This window comes from Hylobates moloch, unplaced genomic scaffold (assembly GCF_009828535.3).
Source record: "Hylobates moloch isolate HMO894 unplaced genomic scaffold, HMol_V3 SCAFFOLD_6, whole genome shotgun sequence".
In the NCBI taxonomy this organism is placed as follows: domain Eukaryota; kingdom Metazoa; phylum Chordata; class Mammalia; order Primates; family Hylobatidae; genus Hylobates; species Hylobates moloch.
Window position 1 is genome coordinate 53,407,656 of NW_026652281.1, and position 25,475 is coordinate 53,433,130.

At 36.4% G+C, this 25,475-nt stretch overlaps 1 protein-coding gene across 3 annotated transcripts in view; it reads left to right on the forward strand.

Annotated features, from left to right (window-relative positions):
• The window catches only part of MCTP1 (multiple C2 and transmembrane domain containing 1), a 591,691-nt gene that overhangs the window by 473,885 nt on the left and 92,331 nt on the right, over positions 1 to 25,475 (forward strand). For all 3 annotated transcript variants that reach the window (XM_032156816.2, XM_032156817.2, XM_058440710.1), the window contains one exon: positions 21,862 to 21,981. In XM_032156816.2, the coding sequence (XP_032012707.1) occupies positions 21,862 to 21,981 (120 nt within the window). The remainder of the gene's footprint in view (positions 1 to 21,861; positions 21,982 to 25,475) is intronic.

A 25,475-nucleotide genomic window follows, 5' to 3' on the forward strand; every position in this document is an offset into this window, starting at 1 on the left:
TATCCTCTTTTGACAAGTACTTGGAGTGCAAATATTCTGTTGCCAATTAGGGACAGACCATGCTTTAAGCCTCAGCTGAGATGGGAATATAGTTGACAACTCTTTTAAAAGTTGAGAAGTCTAACCAAAACATAAATCTGTAAAATGCCACCTCGCCTCCACATGGACATGGGCTGAGAATGGGACAAGATTTTTTCTCACAAACCTCAAAATTCTATGCCAAAGAGCATGACTGTGATTATTTTAGCCTGCAAAAAATGTTAAAGAAGGTGTTATGAAACTCCCACTACCATAGGCATAAAGAAGGTCCCATTAGAGCAACCATTGAACAGCTAACCTTATAACTTCCTGTGAGTCCTCTGCCAAAACTTGCTATGCTTTGGTGATAAGATCCTGTTCAGAGTGGTTAACTGTAACTAACTTGAGTGCTTCGGAGCATCTGCCAAAAATCATTTGGGTTTTAGAATGATTAATCTCGAGCTATTTTTTTAATACTGATTAAATAGTCAGATTTTTTTTAAGCTCACACCTATTTTGTGACAATAAAGCCATGACATCAATATTTTAGGAAACACTTTTTCTGTTGTTTCCTTTTGCTTTGCATCCAGTCAGTCAAAAGTGACAAGTCATCAAGGTACAAGTTAAAAAGAAGTTGCCACATGGTGTAAAAGAGGGTGGAACACATCCGGTTTCATCTCAGTGAAAATTCTTATCCATCAAGACAACTTTTCCACAAAACCCAATTCAAGATAACACAAAAGGACAGGTTCTATAGGATCATTAATCATTGGATGCCCAGAGGACTTCATGCAACTTGTCTATAATGAATTTCTGTCCATCTTGAAAAGTTCCAGAATGAACTATCTGAACACATATTGTTTGTGGCCAATTTTCCTAAAAGCTGTAGGAGTCAATGGTAAAATATTGTGCCTACAATCCTCCTGCTGTTAGGTAAAATTTTGGCCTGAGAAGGTTCACTGGTGAATTATCATGGAGAAGACTCACTCAGAATGTCTAGTGATATAAAAAGGTCAATAATTTTGGAGAATAAATAATCACCTATTTTTAACGGGATGGCCACATTGGACTTATTGTCTACCCTTAGAATTGACATAGATGAACACTTCTGCAAAGATTGGAAACCACCCTTAAGCAGATGTGAAGGCAGGAAATCTATGAATATTGTGTTTATCTCAACCTTTCTGAACAACTGCACACTGAAGGGTGCTAAGGGAAGCCAATCAGAGACAAGGAATATAAATTTGAAGTAGTTAGGCCAGGCATGGTGGCTCACGCCTGTAATCCCAGCACTTTGAGAGGCCGAGGCAGTCGGATCACCTGAGGTCAGGAGTTCGAGACCAGCCTGGCCAACATGGTGAAACTCCGTCTCTACTAAAAATACAAAAAATTAGCCATGTGTGGTGGCACACGCCTGTAATCCCCGCTCCTCATGGGAGCCGAGGCAGAATAATGGCTGGAACCCAGGAGGCAGAGGTTACAGTGAGCCGAGATCATGCCATTGTACTACAGCCTGGGCGACAGAGTGAGACTCCGTCTCAAATGAACGAATGAATGAATGAATGAATGAATAAATAAATAAATAAATAAATAAATTTGAAGTCGTTTATCTTGCTTTATGTAACTGGGGAAAGAAACCAACCAAGTCAACTGAGATTTGGAAATCTACACCCCCACTCACGGCATTTACACCTTAGGAAATTATGACACTAAAATAACCCCTTGTTCTAAATTCTAAGACCTAACAGACAAATTCATTTCCTTCCATGTGGGTTATCTGAATTTTCTTTTTTTGAGACGGAGTCTCGCTCTGTCGCCCAGGCTGGAGTGCAGTGGCGCAATCTCGGCTCACTGCAAGCTCCGCCTCCCGGGTTCACGCCATTCTCCTGCCTCAGCCTCTCCGAGTAGCTGGGACTACAGGCGCCCGCCACCACGCCCGGCTAATTTTTTTTTGTATTTTTAGTAGAGACGGGGTTTCACCATGGTCTCGATCTCCTGACCTCGTGATCCGCCCGCCTCGGCCTCCCAAAGTGCTAGGATTACAAGCGTGAGCCACCGCGCCCGGCGGGTTATCTGAATTTTCTAAGGTGATGAGAAAAATTGAATTTGGTAAGATCTTGGGTGTTCTCTTTCAAATTAAATTTTATCCAGTCATTCCGTCTGACCAGTCCTAGTCAAACAGGTAGCAGGAAGGTAAGTCTCACATTTTCCAGAACACAGATTGGATTAGAGACAGTTTTAATTTACCAGGAGGCCATTGAGAAGAAGAAAGAAGACCTTCCTTCATTAAAGTTTCTACCACATAGTTGCAGTCTCTTCTCTTTCCTGACTGTGGAAGAGAAAGGGTAGTGCCATCACAGCTATCAGAAGGAGAGTAATTGTAGCCCTTAACCTACTTTATCTATTTTATAGTCTACTCTCTAGGAAGCCTCTAGCGCAGTATGTAAACTCCATATGGCCTGTTGATGGTGTTTGAGAAGAGTGAGAATTTTTAGTCAATACTCATAATGGGTCTCTAAATTAGCTGATCACCTGAGACACTCAGGGAATAACTAAAAATGCAGATTCCAGAGCCCTACTGCCAGAGATTCTATTTAAGTCTGACGGGGGCCAGGTGTGATGGGTGAATTTAAAATTTTTCAAAATGTATAAGAATTACACCAAGATGTTTAAATGGTCCTTTTTACTTACTTTTGTATGTGTATCTGTGGAAGGCCAAATCATACTTTCAGACATGTCTGCTTCAGGGGCTAAAATAATTCAATCAGAACTTAGTTTCTTGCCATTTCTTGGCTTGGTTTTCCTCTGTGTTAGCATTGATCTTAGACAGGATTTCCCATAAGTGGCCATAAATATCTTCAGGTTTACATTCTTCTAGCTTTTGGTCAGGGGAAAAAAGATTCTCTTTCTGTAATTCCAAAGACCCACAGTTGAGTCTCACTGTTCTGATTGGCCCATCCTTGAACCGATTAGTATAACCAAGAGCAGCTGATACTCTTTTTGACCAGGTCTGGGTCAAATGTCCATCCACGCAGAGCCAGTGGTGGAACCTGCACCACCAGAAACCACCAACTAAAAGTGGAGGAGGGTTTCCCCAAGGAAAATCAGAGTGCCGAACAGAAGAACAAGAGAGCCCAATCGTAGAGAGATGGTGGATCGGCCAACAGTTCATAATAAGGGCCATAATCATATATGTAAATCAATTTAGATGAGAAGAGGAAATATGTATAAATACAAATTGATACACGATCTTTGGTAAAACATGCTGCCTTCCCCATACTAACTTACTTGTATTGCAGATTAAGTCTGATTAGTACAACTACAGTATACCTAGAACTGAGGTTGAAGTGTAACAAAAGAAACAATAAGACAATAGCAAAAATCCCTCAGAAACCAGCACTGTACTTTTTATAGTAATCAGTGCTTCAGGGGACTGAGACTCTTGTAATTGTCAAAAAGATGGTGGAGTTCAAAGGTTAAGAGGTAGCAAGTTTCAACTCCTTCTGTATAGTAAACCATACAGTTTGTTTGTTTATTTGTTTATTTTGAGACAGAGTCTCACTCTGTCGCCCAGGTTGGAGAGCAGTGGCGCAATCTCGGCTCACTGCAACCTCCGCCTCATGGGTTCAAGCAATTCTTATGCCTCAGCCTGCCAAGTGGCTGGGATTACAGGCATGCGGCATGCCACCACACCCAGCTAATTTTTGTATTTTTAGTAGAGATGAGGTTTCACCATGTTGGCCAGGATGGTCTCGATCTCCTGACCTTGTGATCTGCCTGCCTCGGCCTCCCAAAGTGCTGGGATTACAGGCGTGAACCACCGCGCCCAGCCCAGACACAGTTTAGCTGTGCCAAAGCACTGGGTGAGTCTTGAAGGTCTGAGATGATAAGAGATTTTCAACAAGATATAGGGCTTCTCTGTTACAGGTTTTCAGTACCTGTTATCGAGAGCATTTCTTATCTTTGACACCTTTTATCTTTAACACAGTCTTTAAAATGGATCTTAAAATGAGGACGAAGTAAAAAGAAGAAAATAACATTTTTTTAATGGGCAAGGAGAAATTTTTAGAGTACATTAATAAAATAATACCCTTAAATAAGTATACTCATTTATATTCAATAATCTTTAAATATATATTTAGAATTTTTTCATACAATCTTGAAGAGAGGCTACAAAAATTGTTTAAAATCCTGTCAAATTTCACAACCTTATTTTTGGAAATAAGATTGTGAAGTAGAGATTAAAAATGATTGCCATGGCACATGACAGAAAATGTTTGCCTTACCCTAAACTCAATTTTTCTATCTGCAATATGGGAATAAAAATAAAAACATATAATTGAAATTGATAAAGGGGGAAAAAGTTAAATGATGCTCTGGGGCATAGAAATGCTTAGTTATAATTATTCTTTCATGGTAATAATTTTATTTAATTAAATTATTTAAATCCAGCTTCATATTTAATTCCTATTTACGTTTCAAAATAATAAAAATCCTTAAATATATTAACAGTACTATGTTAATTCATGTAAAATTATTTCTTATAAGTGAGATAAACATTAACAGCATTTAATGAATTTTCATAATATAATTGAATTGATATTTTAATTTTACTGTTGAGGGAGAGGGGCCCACACATAATTACTTAATATTTATGGATACACACTTCCCATGGGATGAATAAAAGTACAGATAAATATACACATGATATAAATTTATATACACACATCTAATGTTATATTCATATACACAAAGATGTTATATCCATGTACACACTTGGCAAACATATTTATACATACTTATTTTACCTTGAACGCTAAAACATTTCAGCTGATTTAGGGCTCTCATTATCTATAAAATTTCTCAATTAAAAAAAGTTTACTTGTTTTATGGGAGAAGTCTTAGCATTATTCAGCCCTTTTTACTTTACCTTTTCTTGTTTTCCTTTTTAGGCTTTTCCTCCCCATCTGTATGCCAATTACCCTCCATTTTGCATGAACTAGACATAAAGGAGAGGAAAACAAAGTTATGCAGACAGCCCAGAGCATTTCATGATAGATGGTATGATACGTGTTTTGCTTTTAGGTAGCATATTGCCCTCTCTTTGATACCAGCTCCGTTCCATTTACCATTGCTCTAATTGGCAATGAGACCAAGACCAAGACGGTCTTGAGCCAGTGTTCTTTTCTAACTGGTATTTAAAAGCTGTACACTATTCTATGCCTCCTCAAGACTGATCTAAAGCTAGAAAAGAGGAAACACATTGCTGCCTCTTTATTACACTAGTAAACCCTGAATCCACAGTTGCCACTGAGTGGATGTCTTTATTAGAGCGAGAAAAGTGGTGAACACTTCTGGACAGGAGTGTGGTCAAACATATCTGAAAGGCAAAGACATAAATGAAAGAAGTGCAATGTTGCCATTAACAGTGAACTAGTGAAAGGGGAGCTGGATTCGCCCAGTGTCACTCACTTAGAGAACAAAGCCACACCTGTCTCTCTGGGAGATAGAATAGCTCCAGAAAAGCTGACAGTAGAACAGAGAGGCAGTTTAGATTGCAGCAATTGATAGAGAAATTGGCTGTAGAAAGAAGGGGAAATCTGCCAGGGCCCACCTGCTTTTCCATGCTTGATATTATATAACTTAGCTAACAAACACATGTATTAAGCTTTATCATGAAAAATATTAAGAAATGTTTTGTAGCAGTATAGGAAGATATGGGATTATCCTAGAATTTTAGAAGTGCTGGCATAAAAACAGTTGGAAGCGGTTTTCAGGTGTATTTCACTTGTCCTGCTGTGTTCAGCAGTTTTCATTTCTATTTTCTTGATGTAATATATTGAGAAAAACAAACCCAACCAACCTAAGGGAGGCACTGACGGTTGCTGACCGGAAAAATAAAACAAATCCCTCCTAACACGTATTCCTGCTGTATTTCCCGTAGATGAATGTGGGGCTAAGGAGTTTTATTTCCTGATAGGTGGTACCATAGGTAACTTGGCAACAGACATGACTGAGGAATGCAAATGAAAACCTAAGACTCTGTGCCCAAATTAAAAGAGTTCCTCACCCAAGATTACAAAATAAGGAAACATTGTCATATTTATCCAGTAGTGCTTTCTTCAGGGCAGAGAAGATGACTTTGAATACACTATCCTCATTCTCCTGTGCCAGTTGTTTTTTGTTTTAACTTTTTTTTTTTTCTTTCTGCATGTCGGGCTAAGCTGTCCTTCTTTTCTATTTCTTTCCATGTCTTCTCTCACTGAGTTTTCCTTAGCATTTTTTTTTCATATTCTCAGCTATTTCTTATTTAGAAAGTAAGGAGTTCAAAAAAAATTTTTTAACTGTTTATATTTTTCATAGGAATTTAGAACTATTATAGTTGCATGATAGTCTCACCTTATGGTGGTAGCATTATATTGCCACTTTCCATCACCTGCCTCTAGGACCCTGCTTTTCCAATTATAATTAGCAAAGATTGATGTTGATATTTGCTTTAGCTATTTTATAGTGGCTTTAGTGAAACTTCTCTGAACTCAAATGAGGACCAACTGTCCAAAGAATCATCATGTGGATAGTGTCATCGACTAGCATTTTTAAATATTTTGGAAGTGTTGGCAAGATACACCCAAGATTCCTTACCATTAACTTTCTCAGCCTAGTTTCTCTCAGTTATTTGTATTGGAATTTACCTCCAAAAAATTTTAGCACTTTTTATTTTATTTATTTATTTGTGTGTTGTGTATTTATTTTTAGCACTTTTTATTTTAAATGAAATACAAAGAACAGGTGAAATTTTATTTTACTGAAATATAATTTATATGTCATAACATTCACCCATTTTGAGTAAAGAAATCACTGGTTTTTAGTAAATTTCCAGAGTTGCACAACCATCACCTCAGAGGATCCTTCATGACTGATACAGTCCTCTCCATTCCCACCTCCAGCTCCTGGAAACCACTAATGTGTTTTCTGTCTCTAGGGATTTGCGTTTTATGAGCTTTTCATATAAATGGAATCATACACTATGTCCTTTACATCTGACTTCTTTCACTTAGTGTGGTAATTTTGAGTTCATGATGTAGAATGTGTCAGTAGAGTCTTCTTTTATTTTTATTTTTTTGAGACAGGATTTTGCTCTGTTGCCCAGGCTGGAATGCAGTGATGTAATTATGGCTCACTGCAGACTTGACCTCCAAGCTCAAGTGACTAGCTGGAACTATAGGTGTGTGCCACCACTCCCAGCTAATTTTTAAAAATTTTTTGTAGAGACAAGATCTCACTATGTTGCCCAGGCTGGTCTTAAACTCCTGGACTCAAGTGATCCACCATCCCAAAGTACTGGGATTACAGGTATCTTCTTTTTATTACTGAACAGTATTCCTTGGATATAGCACATTTTGATTATCGATTTACCAGATGATAAACATTTGGATTGTTTCTATTTAGGGAATAACATGAATAATGCTGCAATGCACATCCATGTATGTATCTTTATGTAGGCATATGTTTTCATTTTTCTTTGATAGGAGTAGAATTATTGGTTAATGTGGTAAATGTATGTTTACATTTTTAAGAAACTAACAATCTGTTTTCCAAAGTAGCCGTACCGTTTTACATTCCTACCAACGACATATGAGGGTTCTGATTTCTCTGTATCTTCACCAACATTTAGTACTTTCTGTCCTGATTACAGCCACTTTAGTGGGTGTGAAGTGGTATCCCATTGTGGTTTAATTTATGTTTCGCTAGTAACTAATGATTTTGAACATCTTTTCATGTGCTTATTTGACATTCAGATGTTTTATTTGGTGAAATGTCTATTTAAATCTTTCTCCCATTGTTTAAATGGGGTTTTCGTCTTTGTATTAAGTACTCTATATACTCTGAATACAAGTCCTTAATCAGATATAAGATTTGCAATTATTTTCTCTCGATGTGTGGCTTATCTTTTCATTTTCTTAATGGTGTCTTTTGGAGCACAAATGTTTTTAACTTCAATGAGGCCAAATTTTTTAATATACGTTATATATATATATACACACACACACAGAGAGACATTTATACACACACAGAGAAAGAGAATGCTTTTGGTGTTGTATCTGTGAATAAATACCTTGCCTACCCCAAGGCCACAAATATTCTCTTCTAGAGGTTTTATGGTTTTAGTTCTATGATCCATTTTGTATCACCTTTTTTTTTTTTTTTTAAGAGGCAAGGTCTCACTGTGTTGCTCAGGCTGGAGTGCTATGGCTATTCACAGGCTCAATCACAGTGCACTGCAGTTTTGAACTCCTGGGCTCAAGCGATCACCTACCTCAGCCTCCTAAGTAGCTAAGACTACAGGTGTTCACCTGAATTTTCTGTATATAGTAATTTTATTACTTTTAAAGATAGTTTCATTTTACGTTATTGTGCCCATTCCCACAAATACACCTGAATTTATCTTTGGAAAAGTTCAGAAGACATGTAGAAGGGTTTTTATTGTTTTGTTTTGTTTTAGTTTCAGGTTTTTTTCATTTGTTTGTTTTTTGTTTTGTATCCCTGACCTAATCACAAACAGCACCACCTTTTGGTTCGTATTTACACTTGCTTTTTACAATAGCCATCTACTAATAGCTCACGTTTTTCCTTGAGAGGACATTAAATTTCAGAGAGATCCGAAACCTTCCTGAAGCTTGTGAATAATTTAAAAGATTGAGCAAAGTAGTCTTTAGAGTCAGTGTCCCAATAATGAATATCCAAGTAAATTGTGAACAAGAAACTGAGGATTATCATGTGAGAGTGTGACATCACATCTGAACCTATGATTAATGCCTGCTTAATATCCACTTTTGTTTAAATAGAATGCAATATTCAATTATTCTGGAAAATTGATCACAGTAAATCATTTTAAAAACTTCAGAAAATGTTGTTTAAAACAGTACTCAAAGAAGTATTAAATGTTTCTTGAGAATTGTGCATCAGTACCGTGTGGCTCAACAAAATATGTCCACTCCTGACAGGTCATTTTTAGAAACAAGGCTTTATGGGCAATCAGCTACAATGAGAAAAATGCCTGAAAGATAATACATCTCGGCATCTCCATGTCAATGAAGTGAAAGCTTTTCTGAAAATGAAATGGCCTTCTTTTAGAACTCTGGAATCCTAAACTACAGACATTTCAGGAACTATTTTGGCTGAAAATGATAGGAGAGATTTTTCTTTTTCATAATTTTTATTACAGTGGAATTGGTTTTTGTATTTCTAACAGTTTGACAAGAGCTAATTACAATGCGCTCATCTGTTTTGCGGACTAATTTGAGCCATCGGGCATCAACACCATAGACATGCAGCAGCATCGCAAATGATACGCATGCTTCCCTTGCTCCAAGAATTTGTACTTGCTATAAAAGAAAACAGATTTGGACAGCCCTGAAAAAGTCGGGTTTGGTTTGAAGAAAACATTTCAGAATTACATTAGAGCTGGCCTACAAGTGAACTAAAAATACCTGCTCATCTCAGTGGTCTTGGCCCAGGGCCTTTCCTTTTACTGTAAAAGTCAGGCTGTTTGAACAGTTGGAGTTCGGCTTGCTTGCTGTCTAAACTAGTGTTCTCTGATAACTTCTGTTACCATTGAAACACAAGCCCCATTGCATTTAAGAGAATGTTTAGAGGTGTGGAAAATAGCCAAGAGAAATGTATACTTAGTGCTCAAACCTTTAGGCTTCCCGTGCAGTAACTAGACCACTTAGAGCTGTTAAGAAATAAATGGGAGAAAGACATTCATCAGTAAACATTACGCAGCAAGGGTAAAAGATGGAGTGGAGTAAAGAAGCCTGTTAAAATCAGCCTAAGATGATTATTTGAATTGCAAAGAGAAATGTTCAGACATAGCTAGAGCTGCTAAACATAACTCTTGAAGTTTTTCCAGAACAGAGGGATTGGGGGAATGAGACCAGTGAAGGAGAAAATTAGAAAATTATAAGACGGAATGGGAGATGAAGTTTCAGAAGCTAGTAAACGATAGCTGAAATGTATGATATTATTAGGTCTTAAGTCTATTTATGAGGGTGAAAATTTAAAAACACACTTTCTGACTTTGGCTCTGTGATTTTAAGATTTAAATGAAGATATTAAACCCAGACAAAGAATTATCAACAATAACTGCAAGGTTATATCATGAAGGATAAAAAAGAAAGATCAGAAATCAGTAGCCCAGGGAACATAGTCGTGATAAGTTGGATAAGTCTGAGTGAAATAATTTGAGTGGAAAAAAGTCAGAACGCTACCAAATATCCCAAAACTTGGCAGAATGCAACACTCTGCACATCAGCTACTATAAAAAAGGAATTATCATAATTGATCGCCTGCTTTTCTAAAGGCATTCCTGTTCAGTGAGTTAGAGCTGGAGGTGTAAAGACTGAAGGACTAATTTTTAAAGTAACTTGTATCACAGACTTTACTAACATGTGTTTGGCTTGTTAGATAGCTGGGTATCCTATTTTCTGGCACAGTATAGAGAACAGAGGGAGTTTCCCCCCATGAGCAACTGAAGTGCCAGCTGTTGCCCTAAATATTGTACCTGTTCAGGATGGAGATAGCTTTAAAGCCAGATTTCAAGCTCAGGGAAAATTTTACATTTGGTACATCAGCAAACATTGGTGTAAGATTTGTGTGTCTAGATATAGCATTTATATACACAAAGGGGAATTGGTCAAAAATTGATTTCTAAAATAGGAGTAGTAACATTCATTTCTTTAAAAGTTTAAAAGGAAATTGCTTTTAATAAGCTCTAATAAATCTTTACCTCACTTCTAATGCCTTAGAAAATATATAGAAATTGTCAATTTCTATAAAATATACTTAAATAAAGGATCACAGTGAATCTAACAATTTTGTTAAACAATAATTTAAAAGCTTGAAAGACAGGAAGGAATATCAGAACATCATGTAATGATTAGATTATCGTGAAAAAGATACCTTTCTCATTGGAGGCATAAGAAGAAGAAAAGCTAAAACACTGAGATGCCACATTAAAACACTTTTTTTTCTTCCTTAGAAAATAATTAAAGCATGGACTGTTAGTTACCTAGCGTTAGTGAGATAGTCATGGGTCTTTCCAGAAAAAGTTGGATCCTGGGAAAACGGGACACTAGAGAAAGGCAAGCTTCAGTGAGTTTAACAGCGTTAACTCATTCTTAAATGTTTCTTTAATGTAGTACTTGAGCATTTTTTAGAGTAATTGTTACTTGATTCCAGCAACTTCCTCATGGGCCACATAATATAAATTCCTCTTATTTAGTCATTTAAAATAATAAATATGTGCTGATCTGCAGTCTGCAAGAATGACTGTGCTTGCAGCCTGGTTTTGAATGAGCTGAACTTCGGTGAATTATAAAGCTGTTAAAATTAAAACATCAACTGTGTTTGATACCATGGCAGGCATTAAAAACTACAAAGGTAACGGACTAATTTCTAATGAAAGGGACCTCAGAGAATCAACATTCTCCAGGCATCTATAAGCATTTGTCACTTTCATTCTACATCCAAACTTTTACCAACATTAAATTCACAACATTGCAGGGATTTCTTATCAGTTATTCATGTGTGGTTATGTGATGCTCAAGTTGGACATACTCTGGGCTTTACATTTTGGAGTTGTCAGTGTTCTCAAAGCAAAGCCAGAGCCTTTCATCTCTGACTTTGATAAAAATGACACAAATTATCAGTACAACTTGTAAGCTGAAAAAAAAAAACATTTAAATAAATAAATAACTTCCCAAGCCTTCTGGCTGGCAGGTTCTATTGATATAATATCTCCATCAAGGAAAGTAGTGTGCATTATGCTGTGATTAGTTGATAGCTCCATCTTTGAGGTTGTTTGGGTCCATTTTGTTGTGGAGATTCTTCACTGGGTGCTTTTGTGGCTTGTATGTAGCACATCTTCAAATGAGTCCTATCTAGTTGTCACACTTGCTTCTTTAATAGATAGAGTCAAGCTATGATTTTCAAAAAAGCATTGATGTACTAAGATTGTAGACTTTAGGTTTCAGATAGCAACTTCAAAAACCCAGCATACATTTTCACAATATAAAGAATTGGAACTTTCTAATGTATATTTGTTCATCCTAGTAAATCCAAAGAAACAATGTGTTTTCAACACCATCAATAAATAAAGTTTCAGTATATGTATTCAAGTCACAGCTTGCCAATCAATCAACCAGTTTCTCACTTTTTTTCTACTCCTTCCCATATACCTCATCCTGTTACCAGAACAGAGATAGATAGTTCTTTTGACACACTTTGCCTACTCAATATAGAGGCATTTGGTAGATAGTGCACTTTGATTTTTTTTCCTCTACACATAAGAAACACACACACACACACAACAAAACACAACAGATCAAGTCTTGTCAGTTTGGTATCTGGTTGAAACTAGTCAAAAAGCAATTTTCATTCTAATTAAGAGAGGGGAGAGATGCCACTGTACATGAGGCTCTTTTGAGCATATTAATGCTCCCTGTATCCTTGTGGCATGATCACAGGAAATAGCAAAATAAGTTGGAAAGATTCATTGGGTCTAAGGTAGTCATCAGTTCCCTGCTACTGTGTATTTTAGAAAATTGTCCAAACAAAGCAAAGCCTCTCTTCAGAAGAGCAACACATCATACTTTAAAACCACCTTGAAAAGGTTATCGTTATGCTAGGAATTAATTAAGTTAACTTTGCCTATCTTCTCTCCCTTGTTGAATGGAGGTGGTACAAAAAGCTTTAGTGGAACCAACCAGAAATAAAGACCTTTGAACAGGTGGTGGTGCCATCTGGCTATTTAAATCAAGGCAAAACCACCCCCTTCCCAGAAGACTAGGTTCTGAAGACTCTGATGATGTGGTGGAGCCTGACTTAATTTGAGTGAGTGTAAATGGGCATAAGGGGTTCACCTCCAGTACTTTAGGCATGTTTTTAAAAAATGTTAAACATTAATAGGAGAATCTAGTTCAAATGCTTATAAAGACAATTTTTTCTCTGCTACTGACTTATTTTAAGTCATAATTCGTGCCATCACATAGGAAATATACCTAGCTTTTTTTCTGTATACACTTGTATATACACATATAGTTTCTTCTTTTCTAAGTTAATTATAGAATATTCTATTATCTATGTAAGAAACAGACAACTTTTCTCAAAGAGGAGTGCTTTTAGCATTTGGGGCAGGAAAATTCTTCATTGGGTATGACTGTCACACATATTTCAGAGTGATTCACGTTGGCTTCACCCGCCAAATGCCAGTATTTCCCTTCTCCCACCCTAGTCATTGTGACAACTAAAAACATCCCTGCATATTTCCAAATGTGCCCTAGGGAGGAAAGTGGCAGCTCAGCACCAAAATGTTTGAAAGTTGGTCCTCCTTCTTTTTATATTCCCTTTCTTGTGCCAAAAAGGATTTAAGGAGGCCATTGGTGGGGTTAATTCACAAACAGTGCTTTCACTGGCTTCTGACTATCCTACTCTTCAATCAAGTTTGTAATTCAGAAATTTTACCTCTTTGCCAACTCTGATGATGGCTTTTTCAAAATGAAAAGCAATATATTTTAGGTCTCACTTTACCCAGCTCTCTTCTTTGAGGCCAATCTTATTGGTAGAGGTAAGATAATTTCCTTTTAAGTATTCATTACTATAACCAGTTTTTATATATTGATAAACACCTTGAATTTCCCCCCCAATCATTGCCTAGTTCCTCAAAAGGCATATCCTGTGTATTTGTTATCTTTCTAATTTGAGGTCTCTCTCACATCAAGAAACATTCTCATACCAAATGTTCTCTGTTAGGACCCAAAAAAGTCCTTCCAGATTAACTCTTCTAAGCATATACGCACTTTTGGCACATTTCTTCATTCTGTTTTTTCTGAAATAGATATTGTCAAATGATGAAATATACAGGAAAACATTGGGGGGTGAAGGTTGGGTAAAAAATGGGTTAATACTGTGAAGGTCTGAGTGTAAATGTGTGTTAAATTTAAGAAAAAAATGAATTGAAATTAGGAAGGAAAAGGATTTTCTAAAAGGACCGTGAAATAATTAATTGTTTTGTAGGAGATGGCCTTTCCATGTAGGCAGAAAATTTTTTCTTCACTTCTTTCTGAAGAGACAGTCAAATAGAGAATCTCATCTCTTAATTAGAAAGAAAAATACTCATCAAACACATCTCATCACTGGAGAGCTAATGATCCACAGCTGTTAGTCTGAAAGGGCAGGCTTTTTTCCTGAACAGTAGGAAGTGTTAATCATTTTGGATGAGATTTCTTTTTAAAATATACTGTAGTTTGCAAAAGAATAGGATATTCAATATTCCGACTTAAATGATTTTTTTTGAAGTGGGCTCCCCCAGGGATACTGTCATGTGTCGCACTGAATGATCATTGAATGCAGGCATCTTCCACTGCACTTCAATGAGAGCATCAATTGATGGGATGATGTGAATGGCCCAGTCCTGCCTGAGACTCATAAAACCCCAGGCTTGAAGAAATCAAAATCATGCGTGTCTTGCACCTCCTAAGAAATGGTGTTGCTATAAAAATCTTAAAATTTGGAATTGCTCACTCTACTTTGTATAGTATGCCTCGTTTAATGTGACTGAAAAGCCTTGCCCCACCTTCACTTAACTTCTCAGCAGAACAGATATTTTTTTGTTTGTTTAATCTTTATTTGAAAAAGTAGGGCTTTTTTACTGTAAAAATATAATTGGCTCATTCAGTTTCCAATCTTTGCCTTTACAGCCACCTTGCTAACCTCTTCTAAACATTTTGGACAGAAGAAAACCCCACTTAATAGAAACCTTATGAATAGCCAAGTTTTGATTATTCAGAGTCGTGTAAGATAGTGGGAAAAAGGAAGAATAAAATTGGCTCCACAAACCTCATTTCCACCATTAGTTTTTGGCCTCTTTGCCATACCAAACCTTTACCAGAACACCTAAGAAGTGGCATTCCATTTCTTTGTACTGATGCAAGAGTAGTTATCCTAGAGGAAGGGGGAAGAGAAGAAAAAGATACGGAAAATCTACAAATTGGATAATCAGTACCTAAATAATTGATACCTTTAAAACATCAACATTCAATCTAAGACCATTTACTGTAGAGTCAGTGGAGCTTCGTGGGAACAGCATACTGGATTAGGAAGGAGAAGACTTGGCTCTGCCACTCAGACTTGCTTCAGACAAGTCTCAAACTCCTAAGCCTCAGTTTACTCCTTTGAAAAGGAAGGTAATAGTCCCTTCCCTCCCAGTCTGCCTCTCAGGAGTTTTTCCTTAAAGTTCAGTCTATGCAATATGATATAAGATACTTGTTAGGAGAAATTATGTTATATATATTTTTTGAGACAGGGTCTTGCTCTGTTGCCCAAGCTGGAGTGCAGTGGTGTAGTCATGGCTCACTACAGCCTCAACCTCCTGGGCTCAAGGGTTCCTCCTGCCTCAACCTCCTGAGTAGCTGGGATCATAGGCATACACCACCGGGCCCGGCTACATTTTTTTATTTTTAGTAGAGACGAGGTCTCGCTAGGTTACCTAGGCTGGTCTCGAACTCCTGGCCTCAAGCAATCCTCCTGCATCAGCCTCCCAAAGTGTTGGGATTACAGGCATGAGCCACCATGCCCGGCCTATTTACCTTGTGATAAATAAAAACTTTTCAAAAAGAAAACCTCATTCTGAATATTTATGGTTAAAATTTAGAAGGTTTTTAAAGCCTGACCCAAATCGATACTTCAAAATTGCATATTGTGATTGCCACTAATATCATAGGCAAGATAATACTAATTTAGATAAAAGATTTTTGAATTTAAAAATGAACAAAGACTATGAATAAGAATTAGAATTCATGAAACTGCTAGTTCCAAACAAGCTTTTTTTCATATATAGGGGCATAATAAGATTGTTAAAAAATTGTTAACATTTTAATACTGAATTGTTTTAACTTGAGTTCACAAAATCTTTGATGTTTCGGCCATTTACTAGTAATAATGAATTTTTGTAAAGATCTAGTTGTTTTTGTTTCAATTATTAGTAAAACTTTTAACTGGAAACCTTCTGTTTAATTCTTAGGATTTCCCACCAAAAACTTCTCCATTCCTCACCAAATACAGTTCACCCTAAAGAACACCATCCATCTTCTACAACTGCTCAAAGAGCAATGATCATATCGACTTATTAAGTTTATAAAGTCTGTGTAATTTTCTTTAAAATAATTTATAATTTGAAAAGCATAGGCCTGGCATGGTGGTTCACTCTTGTAATCCCAGCACTTTGGGAGGCCGAGGCGGGCAGATCGCGAGGTCAGGAGATCGAGACCATCCTGACTAACACGGTGAAATCCCGTCTCTACTAAAAATACAAAAAATTAGCTGGGCATGGTGGCGGGCACCTGTAGTCCCAGCTACTCGGGAGGCTGAGGCAAGAGAATGGCATGAACCCGGGAGGCAGAGCATGCAGTGAGCCGAGATCACGCCACTGCACTCCAACCTGGGCAACAGCAAGACTCCATCTCAAAAAAAAAAAAAAAAAAGAAAGAAAGAAAGAAAGAAAAGAAAAGCATTACATTAATAATATAGTACTTTGTGATGAAGCATCTTCACATATATCGCTTGCTTTTCCATAGCCTTGTGAAATAGGCTGGTGTAACCATCTCCATTTTATAGGTAAGAGACTAAAGGAAAAGAGAATAATTGACTTGCACAGGGTCCTGTGATGATCAAATAGCAGAAATTGAACTGAAATCACTTCTTTGGGCTTCTAGTCGAAACTGTGTTTTACCCTACCACATTGTCTCCTTGGAGAGAGAATAATATGTATTAGTGAGCTTTTGCTGTATAACAAACCACTCCACAATTAGTAGCTTAAAGCAACTATCATTTATTTAGTGGTGATTTTGTTAGCAGTTTGGACTAGGCCTAGCTCTGGGCTCACCCTTGCATCTTTGGTTGGCTTCTGGTCTGTTAGGTGGCTTTGCTTTGGATGCTGTCTGGCAACTGGGGTGATGGAGGCAACTATGCCCCATGTTTTTTTAAGCCTCTGTTTTCATCATATTTGCTACTCTATCCTTGACCAAAATTAGTTATGTGCCTAATCTCAGTCATTGTGGGAGGCTATTATTAAAGTCGTGGATACAGGGAGACATGGAAAAATTGGGGTCATCACTGTACTCAGTCACCACAAATTAAACATGAAAAACTGAAAGTGGCACTCATTTCATCATCTCTTTCTATTTAGTTAGCATGGCTTCTTTAGCATAGCTCTTATACTTGGAACAATCATTAGCTATGGATTCTAAGGTAGTATACAAAAAGTGATAAGATGCTAGAAAGGCCAAAAAAAATTATATGCAGTGTAAGCCAATCAATTCCTGCTTGTCATAACACCTAATGCTTGTTGAGCATCTTATAGATGTCAAGCATCAGCTTAATTGCTTCTCAAATCTGCCAAGTAAATAGTATCATTTTCACTTTTCAGATGACAAAACTAAGAGAAATCTAGTAACTTGCCCAAGGTCCCAAAGCTAGTGACTAGAGAGCTTGGATGCCTCTAGGCCTGATTCAAACACCCTTCTCTTTCTACCGTACCACACTGCAGCAGCTCCTTGAGGGATCCCACAGTCATGGCTCACGGCCCAAGGCCAGTTGACAGAGAGCTTCTAACATGCAGGATAATGAGTAAAACTCTCAATGTTCTTTTTCTAATGAAGGGGGTAGTGCGTACTTATTACCATTTGACTAATGCCCCCTGAAGATTTTCTGGTATTGAATTCTAATTGTAAATTACAACAGCCATATAATGATTAAAAAATAAAGCCACCAAATTCTTGGAATAGTTCTAGTCTCTAATGAACATGGATAACTAATGTAGGGGTAGATGTTTTGTTTGGAATTGGGCATGAATTCCATGAGAGTAAAATGTAGACAGCCTGTTTCCTTATTAAAAGGAGAGATGGGGGAGATGTCAAGAGATTATGTGACAGAGAGAGAGGAAAAAATACAGAAAGGGTGCTATAGTGAAGGAGGTGAAGGAATTTAACACTCTGTAGACATTTGTGAGTGTCCTTATCACCACACTGTAACATCAAAAAATTCTAAAATCTGCAGGTCCTCGTTCCATGACCCACAGAGGCAAAAAGCAATTCCAGAAATGCAGATCTGGAAAAATGCTAGACATTTTATGGTTTATTTTTGTATTCTGTGAATACATTAGAGATTTTTAAAATTGTTTCTTGATTTCTTTTTCCATCCTATTTTAATGCATTATTGTATCTCTCATTTTCCCCCATACCGCTGAAAATGTATAATCAGGACCAAGGACAGATCCTTCATTGTCTTTGCCCTCCTTGGGTTTCTTCCAGCTGCCTTATTTCTCTTACTACCCTAGTGGGACACTAAAGGCCAGGCCTTTTGTGTTATCTCACGTTTTTTATAGGAAAGAGGAGGAGATTGATCTCTTTCGAAGAAAGAGGAGAGAAGAGGCTTTAGTGTGGAGTGAATGAGCTAAAAAGCTCCTTTCTTCCTTCGAGGGCTCTCTTTATTAGAGGAGCCTCACCAGCTAACAGGAATTAGAATCATCACTAATATTATATTGAATAAATGATTGGCTGTTCTACTTTCAAACATCTAATATTTCATAACGTATATGTTCAATAAATACATTTTTATTGTTAATCTGTGTTCATGTTCTTTAACCTTTTGAAATCTTCATTTAGGTGCTGAAAAAGAAAAATAAATGCTTTTGTATTTACAACTTATTCAAAGCGCTCATGTTTTAAAATATATATATATTTTCAACAGTAGGAGCTCCTCACTCAGTTACCCAAATATTAGATTCTTAAAACCACAATAGAAAAGGAGATGGTTTTTCTATTGCCAGAATTCCTAAAATGAATGTAATTTCTTCCTGTGTCTCTCTCTCCTGTGTCTTTCTCCAATCCATGTTCTGGTGCCCATGTTATTAGGACATATAAAAATACCTTAGGCATTTATGAGAAGTGTGTGTCAGTTCTGAGTGCTATATTTTAAGAAAGTTATTGATGTATTGATTTGGATATGGTAAGAGGAAGATGACTACAATGGGGAAGTGCCTAGAAACCATAATCTGTAACTGATGCTTGAAGCAAGTGGTGATGTCAAATCTAGAGAAGAAGAATGCATGAAAGATGTCTTGATTGCTTGCAGGATTGTCATCTAGGAAGTTTTTTCTGTGGATGACAGGCCTGCAGCTAACACCAATCCATGGACATTACAAGGAAATTCATTCTGAATAAGACGAGGACCCTAACACCAATGGATGGACATTACAAGGGAAAATATATCTGCTTAATAGGTTAAAAAGATTACAATTGGTCATATTTAGCAATGGGATAATCTGAGTCCCATCCATGATGCCAGAACACATTAAGTCAAATGAATGCCCTCAGAAAAGGAACATAAAGGAAGGTCCAAGAGAAAAGACCATTATATCCAAAATAGTTCATGACTGCATAGCCAAATGGAAAGAAAATCTTGTCTAGAAGAAGTACTAAGGTAGACTTTTTTGTCAGAGGGAGAAATTTGTTAGTAGTATCCCAGGTTGTAACTCTGAATGCATTTTCCTGAAGTCACTTGGTTTTATGTAGTAGATCTATAGAACTTTTGCTAATACCAATAATTAAATAGAATTCTGTAGAATGATTGGGGAACCCAGTGCCCATTTATCCATTAATTCAGTAAATATTTACTTATTGAGCACTTGCTATGCCCCAAGTACTGTTCCAGGCTCTAGGGATAAAACAGTGAATGAAAACAAAAAGTCTACTTTTAAAGGAGCTTATATTCTAATGACTGCCTAAATGTTACAAATAAATATATAAAGAATATGGACTTTAGCCAAAAATGATTTTCCCTTTTACATGTATTGATGTCTGTCACATTTACCTTAATTCACTTCCTAAAAAAAATTATCTTTATAAAATATATTTTAATAATCATAACCATCAATTATTTATATAATCTTTGTATAATTGTATAAATTTCAAAAATGAAATGAAAATATTTTTCTTTTTCTGGAAATCTTCCTACTTTTCTCATAAAATAAAAGATATGGCTCATGTTTCATGTATTACAATATTTGGAACTTTTCTTATGCAGGAACTTGAATCTATAGTTACTATGTAATTCTGTCCAAAATCATTTCTTGGCTTACTTAACTATTATTTATGCTTCTTGGTGCCCACTTGGTTATGAATACAAAATAATTCGGTAATACATGCAGTTTTCAAAATTTAATGTCACATTGAAAAAACAGATGGTACAGTAGTGTCATGAAGTCATTTTAAATATTAGAGAAATATTTAAGATGATTAGATTTATAGACCTCTGTCAAGATATGAGAACACTAAGGCAGAGGGACTTTCTAAAGCTCAGAATGTTGGTCTCCTGGCCCTGAGGCTAGGGGTCTCCCTACCATTTCACATTGTTTAATTTTCTCTGCCATTTAAATAGGCTGTAGGCTTCACTGAGATTTATTAAGAAGACTGCAAATGGCCCATGCTGCTGTGCCTGAGATGGGTGTCCTTAGGGCACTGCCCCTAACTCTCCTGACCTATCAAATGCAAGATGTTTGTGCTATTCCAACCAGCTGGCTGAAACTCCCAGTTATGCTATGGTTCAGCTAAATCTTAGCAGGCAGAGGGCTTTCTAGCTTCCAGTATTATAATCTGTATTACTCGAGGACCTTAGTAATTAGTTGACTTTCTGTGTTTTGTAATGTATTAATAACATTTACACAATAATGGTTTGGGTTTTGGTTTTTGCGAAATTACCACACACCAAGCAGTGTGTTTAATTCTCACAACCCTGAGGAGGATAATCCTATCATCCCCATTTTACCGGGGAAGAAACGAAAGAGGGGATATATATATGTTGCTTGAAAGTTATATGGCTAGTTAGCATTAGAGTCAGGAGCGGAATCTAGTTCTTAAATGCCTCCTGACTTAACATTACCTTAATTTGACAGCAAAAGCCACAGACCCAGAGAATTTAAATGATCTGTCCAGGATTACAAGGCTGGTGTGGGGTGGGGGTGAGTCATACTTTATATCCAACTTTGTGTTGTTTTATAATGTAAGCGTTCTTAGAATGACTCTATCTACCACCCTGAGTTCTTAATCTAACATTTGACTTACAATGAAAAAGTTTATATACTTGGAGAAGTAGGTAGTGTTAAAAAAGAATAATACAAATAGGCATTTTAAACTTTGTTTTGACAAAATTTCCTTGTAATAGCTGTTTGATTTCTATGGTAATGCTGAAAAGCCAACCGTTTTGTATACTTGTCGATAGCAGTGCTTTTTTTCATATTATGAAATCTTTGGGGCTGTCTTGTGTAGACCTGGTATTTTCATCTGCCTATTAAGCTTGTTACGTTGGATTATCAAAGTGAGATTTTTAAAAAGTCCCTGATATTAAATAGTGATTCATTTTTTATCATTAAGGCAGATAAACCAGGGTATTTCTGACAGTGTAGCAGATTTCATTTTGCCGCTTTTTAAAAATTTTGTTCAACTTAACAATAATTTCACTGGAGGAGAAAAACTCAAATTTCGTCTTTGACAACGTAATGATATCAACTTTCCTTCATAGAAATTAAACAGATTGAAAATCTTACCAGTGACTTTCCACAGGTCAGTTATATTTTTAGAAAAATGTCTAAAAGTTTCCAAGGCTTTGTTTTCAAGATAAATCTTCCTGTTCTGAAGCATTTGGTTTTGTGTTTTTGAAGTAGAGTATAAATAAGAGTCCGTTTAATGAAATTCAGTGTTGACTCATCCCTTCTTCTCTCTCCTCCAGCTCTTTCTCTTTGTTGTCTGGAACTTTGAGCTCTACATGATACCACTGGTTTTGTTGTTACTATTGACATGGAACTACTTCTTGATAATATCAGGGAAAGATAACAGGCAACGTGATACAGTAAGTCTCTACTCTCTTACTTGTATGTGTTTTTGTTTTTATTCTGAGTACCTCTGACAAGATCAACATTGAATTTGGCTTTACAAACCAGGAATTCTGTCTATAAATACTCAAGTTTAGAGGAAAGTTTTATCAGATCAAAACTAACAACTCTTTGGTCCTAACACAATAGAAAGTATTCACTTATTTCTAACATTACTCCTCCTGGTAGAAACTAAAACAGGGAGCAACATCAAAGAATGAGCTATGATTTTTCAATCATAAATGGGTGCTACTTCAAACAATTGCTTTATTCTCATTTTTTGTTATATCTTAATGAATCCTGATTTAAGATACAATGTCACAAAATTATTACTGATCAAACTAAGTGAATGTATTTTACTTAAGACAGATAGATTCTTTGTGCTCTGTCATTGGAAGAAATGAAGGATTGATGGTTGTTGACCTGGAAACGTATATAAAGTACCTTAGTTCAATGAACGTTTGCTGGACAACAGTAAATATCCTTCTCTGTGTCAGGGGTGTATTGAGATATCAGCTTAAGGATGAAGAGCTTTCATTTAACCTAGGGAAAGTTATTCTAAATCTACCTGTCCTCTTTGGCATTTTTGAAAGCAGACTGTATGAGACAACCTTCTCTTTCTGGAAGAGTTTTAGACTAAGAAGCAGAAGCTGCCCACACTATAATCACCTATGCTCTGCCAAGCTTTGTTCCCCTTGGATTGTCTATCACTATGCCCCTAGCAAGCAAACTTCAAAAAGCTTTCCCACATGTAAATAAATGAGGGGAGTGTCTTCTCCAGATATGACATTTGCAATTTGATAACTCAATAGAGAGCTGTTGAGAAGAATTTGAAGGTTGGCAAACATGAGAATCTACTTGTCCTCAGCAGATTACTATGTTTTTTTTTTTTTTGGCCATTAAGGATCTCTATTTGATTTATGATCTGTAGATTATAATAGATCACAAATCGATTTTTTGCCAACTACTGTGCCCATAATGATGCAGAATTATTTGATCATCAACTTAAAAGTAGTATATAATACTTAATAGTAACCATCATAATGGTTGCATACATACCTTCAATGTAAAAGAACTTCCCTTTTATTAAAACACAAGCAAAATACACTTCAAATGGCAATGTAAGCAAACTATAAAATTCTTCAAAATAATTTCCTTTAGTATGTGACAAAGTTGCCAACAATGCACCATGTTTACTTCTCTATTATATTTCTGTCTCTCTTACTAGATTATAAATGTGAGGAAAGGAACTCTGTTCATCTTTGTATTTGCCACCGTCTGTAGTACCTGCTTTGCAAATTAGACGTGTTCAAAACCTTCTTTGTAATGTATATCAAACCAAACATCAGATTGCTAATAGAGATTTTAATGGTTAGGCAGCATCAATAGACAAGACGTTATTAGTATTATTGGCAAGCATTTTATGGATATATATTTAAATTGCACACTAAGAGACAAGCCCTAAATGCTGTAAGCATTGGTGTCATGGGGACTAATAGGTACTTTCATCAATTAATTCAGGATGTTTTCTTTAAGAAAATAGGACTCTTTCAGACAATTGCCTTTTTGTCCCATTTACTTCATGGAGATTTTAGAGAGAGAAGAATATCTACTTTTCATTCAGTTGCCTTGAGACAAATTTGCAAATAAGACTATTTGCAAATAGGAAAAACTGGTAATTTAGTTTTACCTTCTTAATTCTATGAGGGGGCTTATCTTCAATATTTAGTCACTGGTTTTGGTATTCTTAGTGAAAAATTCTGAAACTGTAGACTTTGCTTGTTATCTTCTCCAGAATATACCTGGCTTGGTTGGAAACATCCACTTTTGGAAGAAAAATAATATATAATGTATCCTTTTGTACTTAAAATTCTCCAAGACATTTTATAGTCTATTGAAAAATTGCATATCATATAATTTTTGCAAAATATAGCTTCAGAATAATATTTACCAAATCTTTTCCTTTTAGTACATCTCCTCTAACACGCTCCTCTTTTAGCCATGGACATTTTTCTTCCCCAGCACAACCCACTGTGAAACATTCTATAGTCTAACTCTCATGGAATGCCAACTACACTCCATAACTCCCAGTAATTGCCTTTTATTTGCCCAAAACACACAGATCCACATATTCTGTTCTTTCTAGGCACCACAGCAGCAATCACAACGTTTCATTCAGCTTCTTATTCAATGGCTCAGTTAAGACCTTACGTAACTCTTAAATCCAATTTGTCTAATTATGTGTTTGCTGGCATATCCAGCTGTGCATTTGAACCGGTTGCTCCTTTTGAAAAGAAACCTGGATTATACTTTGCTGGTTACAGAATACATATATATATATGATATATATTATATATATCATATATATTATATATATTTTATATATATGTGTATGTATGTGGATACACACACACACACACACACACATACGAATTTAGGGAAAGTGTTTGTAGGGGTTGCCATGCTGTGACGCATTGACTCTCCTGCATAGCGCATAGCACTGGAAGGATGGTATTTTCCTGTAAGTCCATATTGATATCCCAAAGACACCGCAGAATCTTTCAGCATGTGTGAAAACTTTACAGGATCTCCGAGGTGCATTAATCACACCATTGGCTGATTCCAAACTGGGAAACTTTCTGTTTTAGGAAAGAGAGACAGAGAAAGAGAAAGAATTTTCTGCCACCAAAAATCAAACTGAAACAAAACAAAAATCTGTACATTCAGCTGACAAAATTTAATTAGGGTGAAAACTATAAAAGAAAAATCAAAATGACCTTCAGGTCTGTATAGCAAAGAAAGAAAAGGAAACAAAATTTCCGTGACATATGAAGTTGAAGAAGAAAAGAAAAGAAACACTGTGAAAGATGAAAAATGCATAGATGGGTAAAATTCTGTCTTCAATGTGTTGGCTAATAGTTGAGATTAATACCAAACAGGAAGTGTTTCTTTGTGTGTTTATTGTTTAAGGAGAGTCTTTCCTTTCTTGGAGACCTTTAAGATTACAGGCACTGAACCCCCATACCTTTTTCCCCACCATGGTGCCTATTCTAGTTTAATGAGCAAAATCAGATGTAATCCTTGCTGAATAAGTTTTGCAGCATTTAATGAGCTGAACCTGTTAAGGACAGAATAAGTAAAGAGCCATTCCTGAAGTTCAAACTGTAGACTCAGAGGGTGCCCATGTGAAAGAGGCGTGTTTAAAAATAGTATTTCACCTCTGCTGTTTCCTAGTTGGACTTGTTAAAAATAAGCAATCTTAGGTCTGAATATACCTAGACTGGGACCATGACATTAAAATTTCTAGCATGAGAATTGTTAGGCTTTTCCAGAGAAAACCATTTAAGACATGCTTCATTCAGAAATGTCCCTGGTGTGAAAGGGATATAAAGATAGGAATGTCATCCTTCTGTTGGTTTGAGCTGTCACTTCAAAACCTGGGAAAAATTCTTACCGGCATTGCCTATTAGGC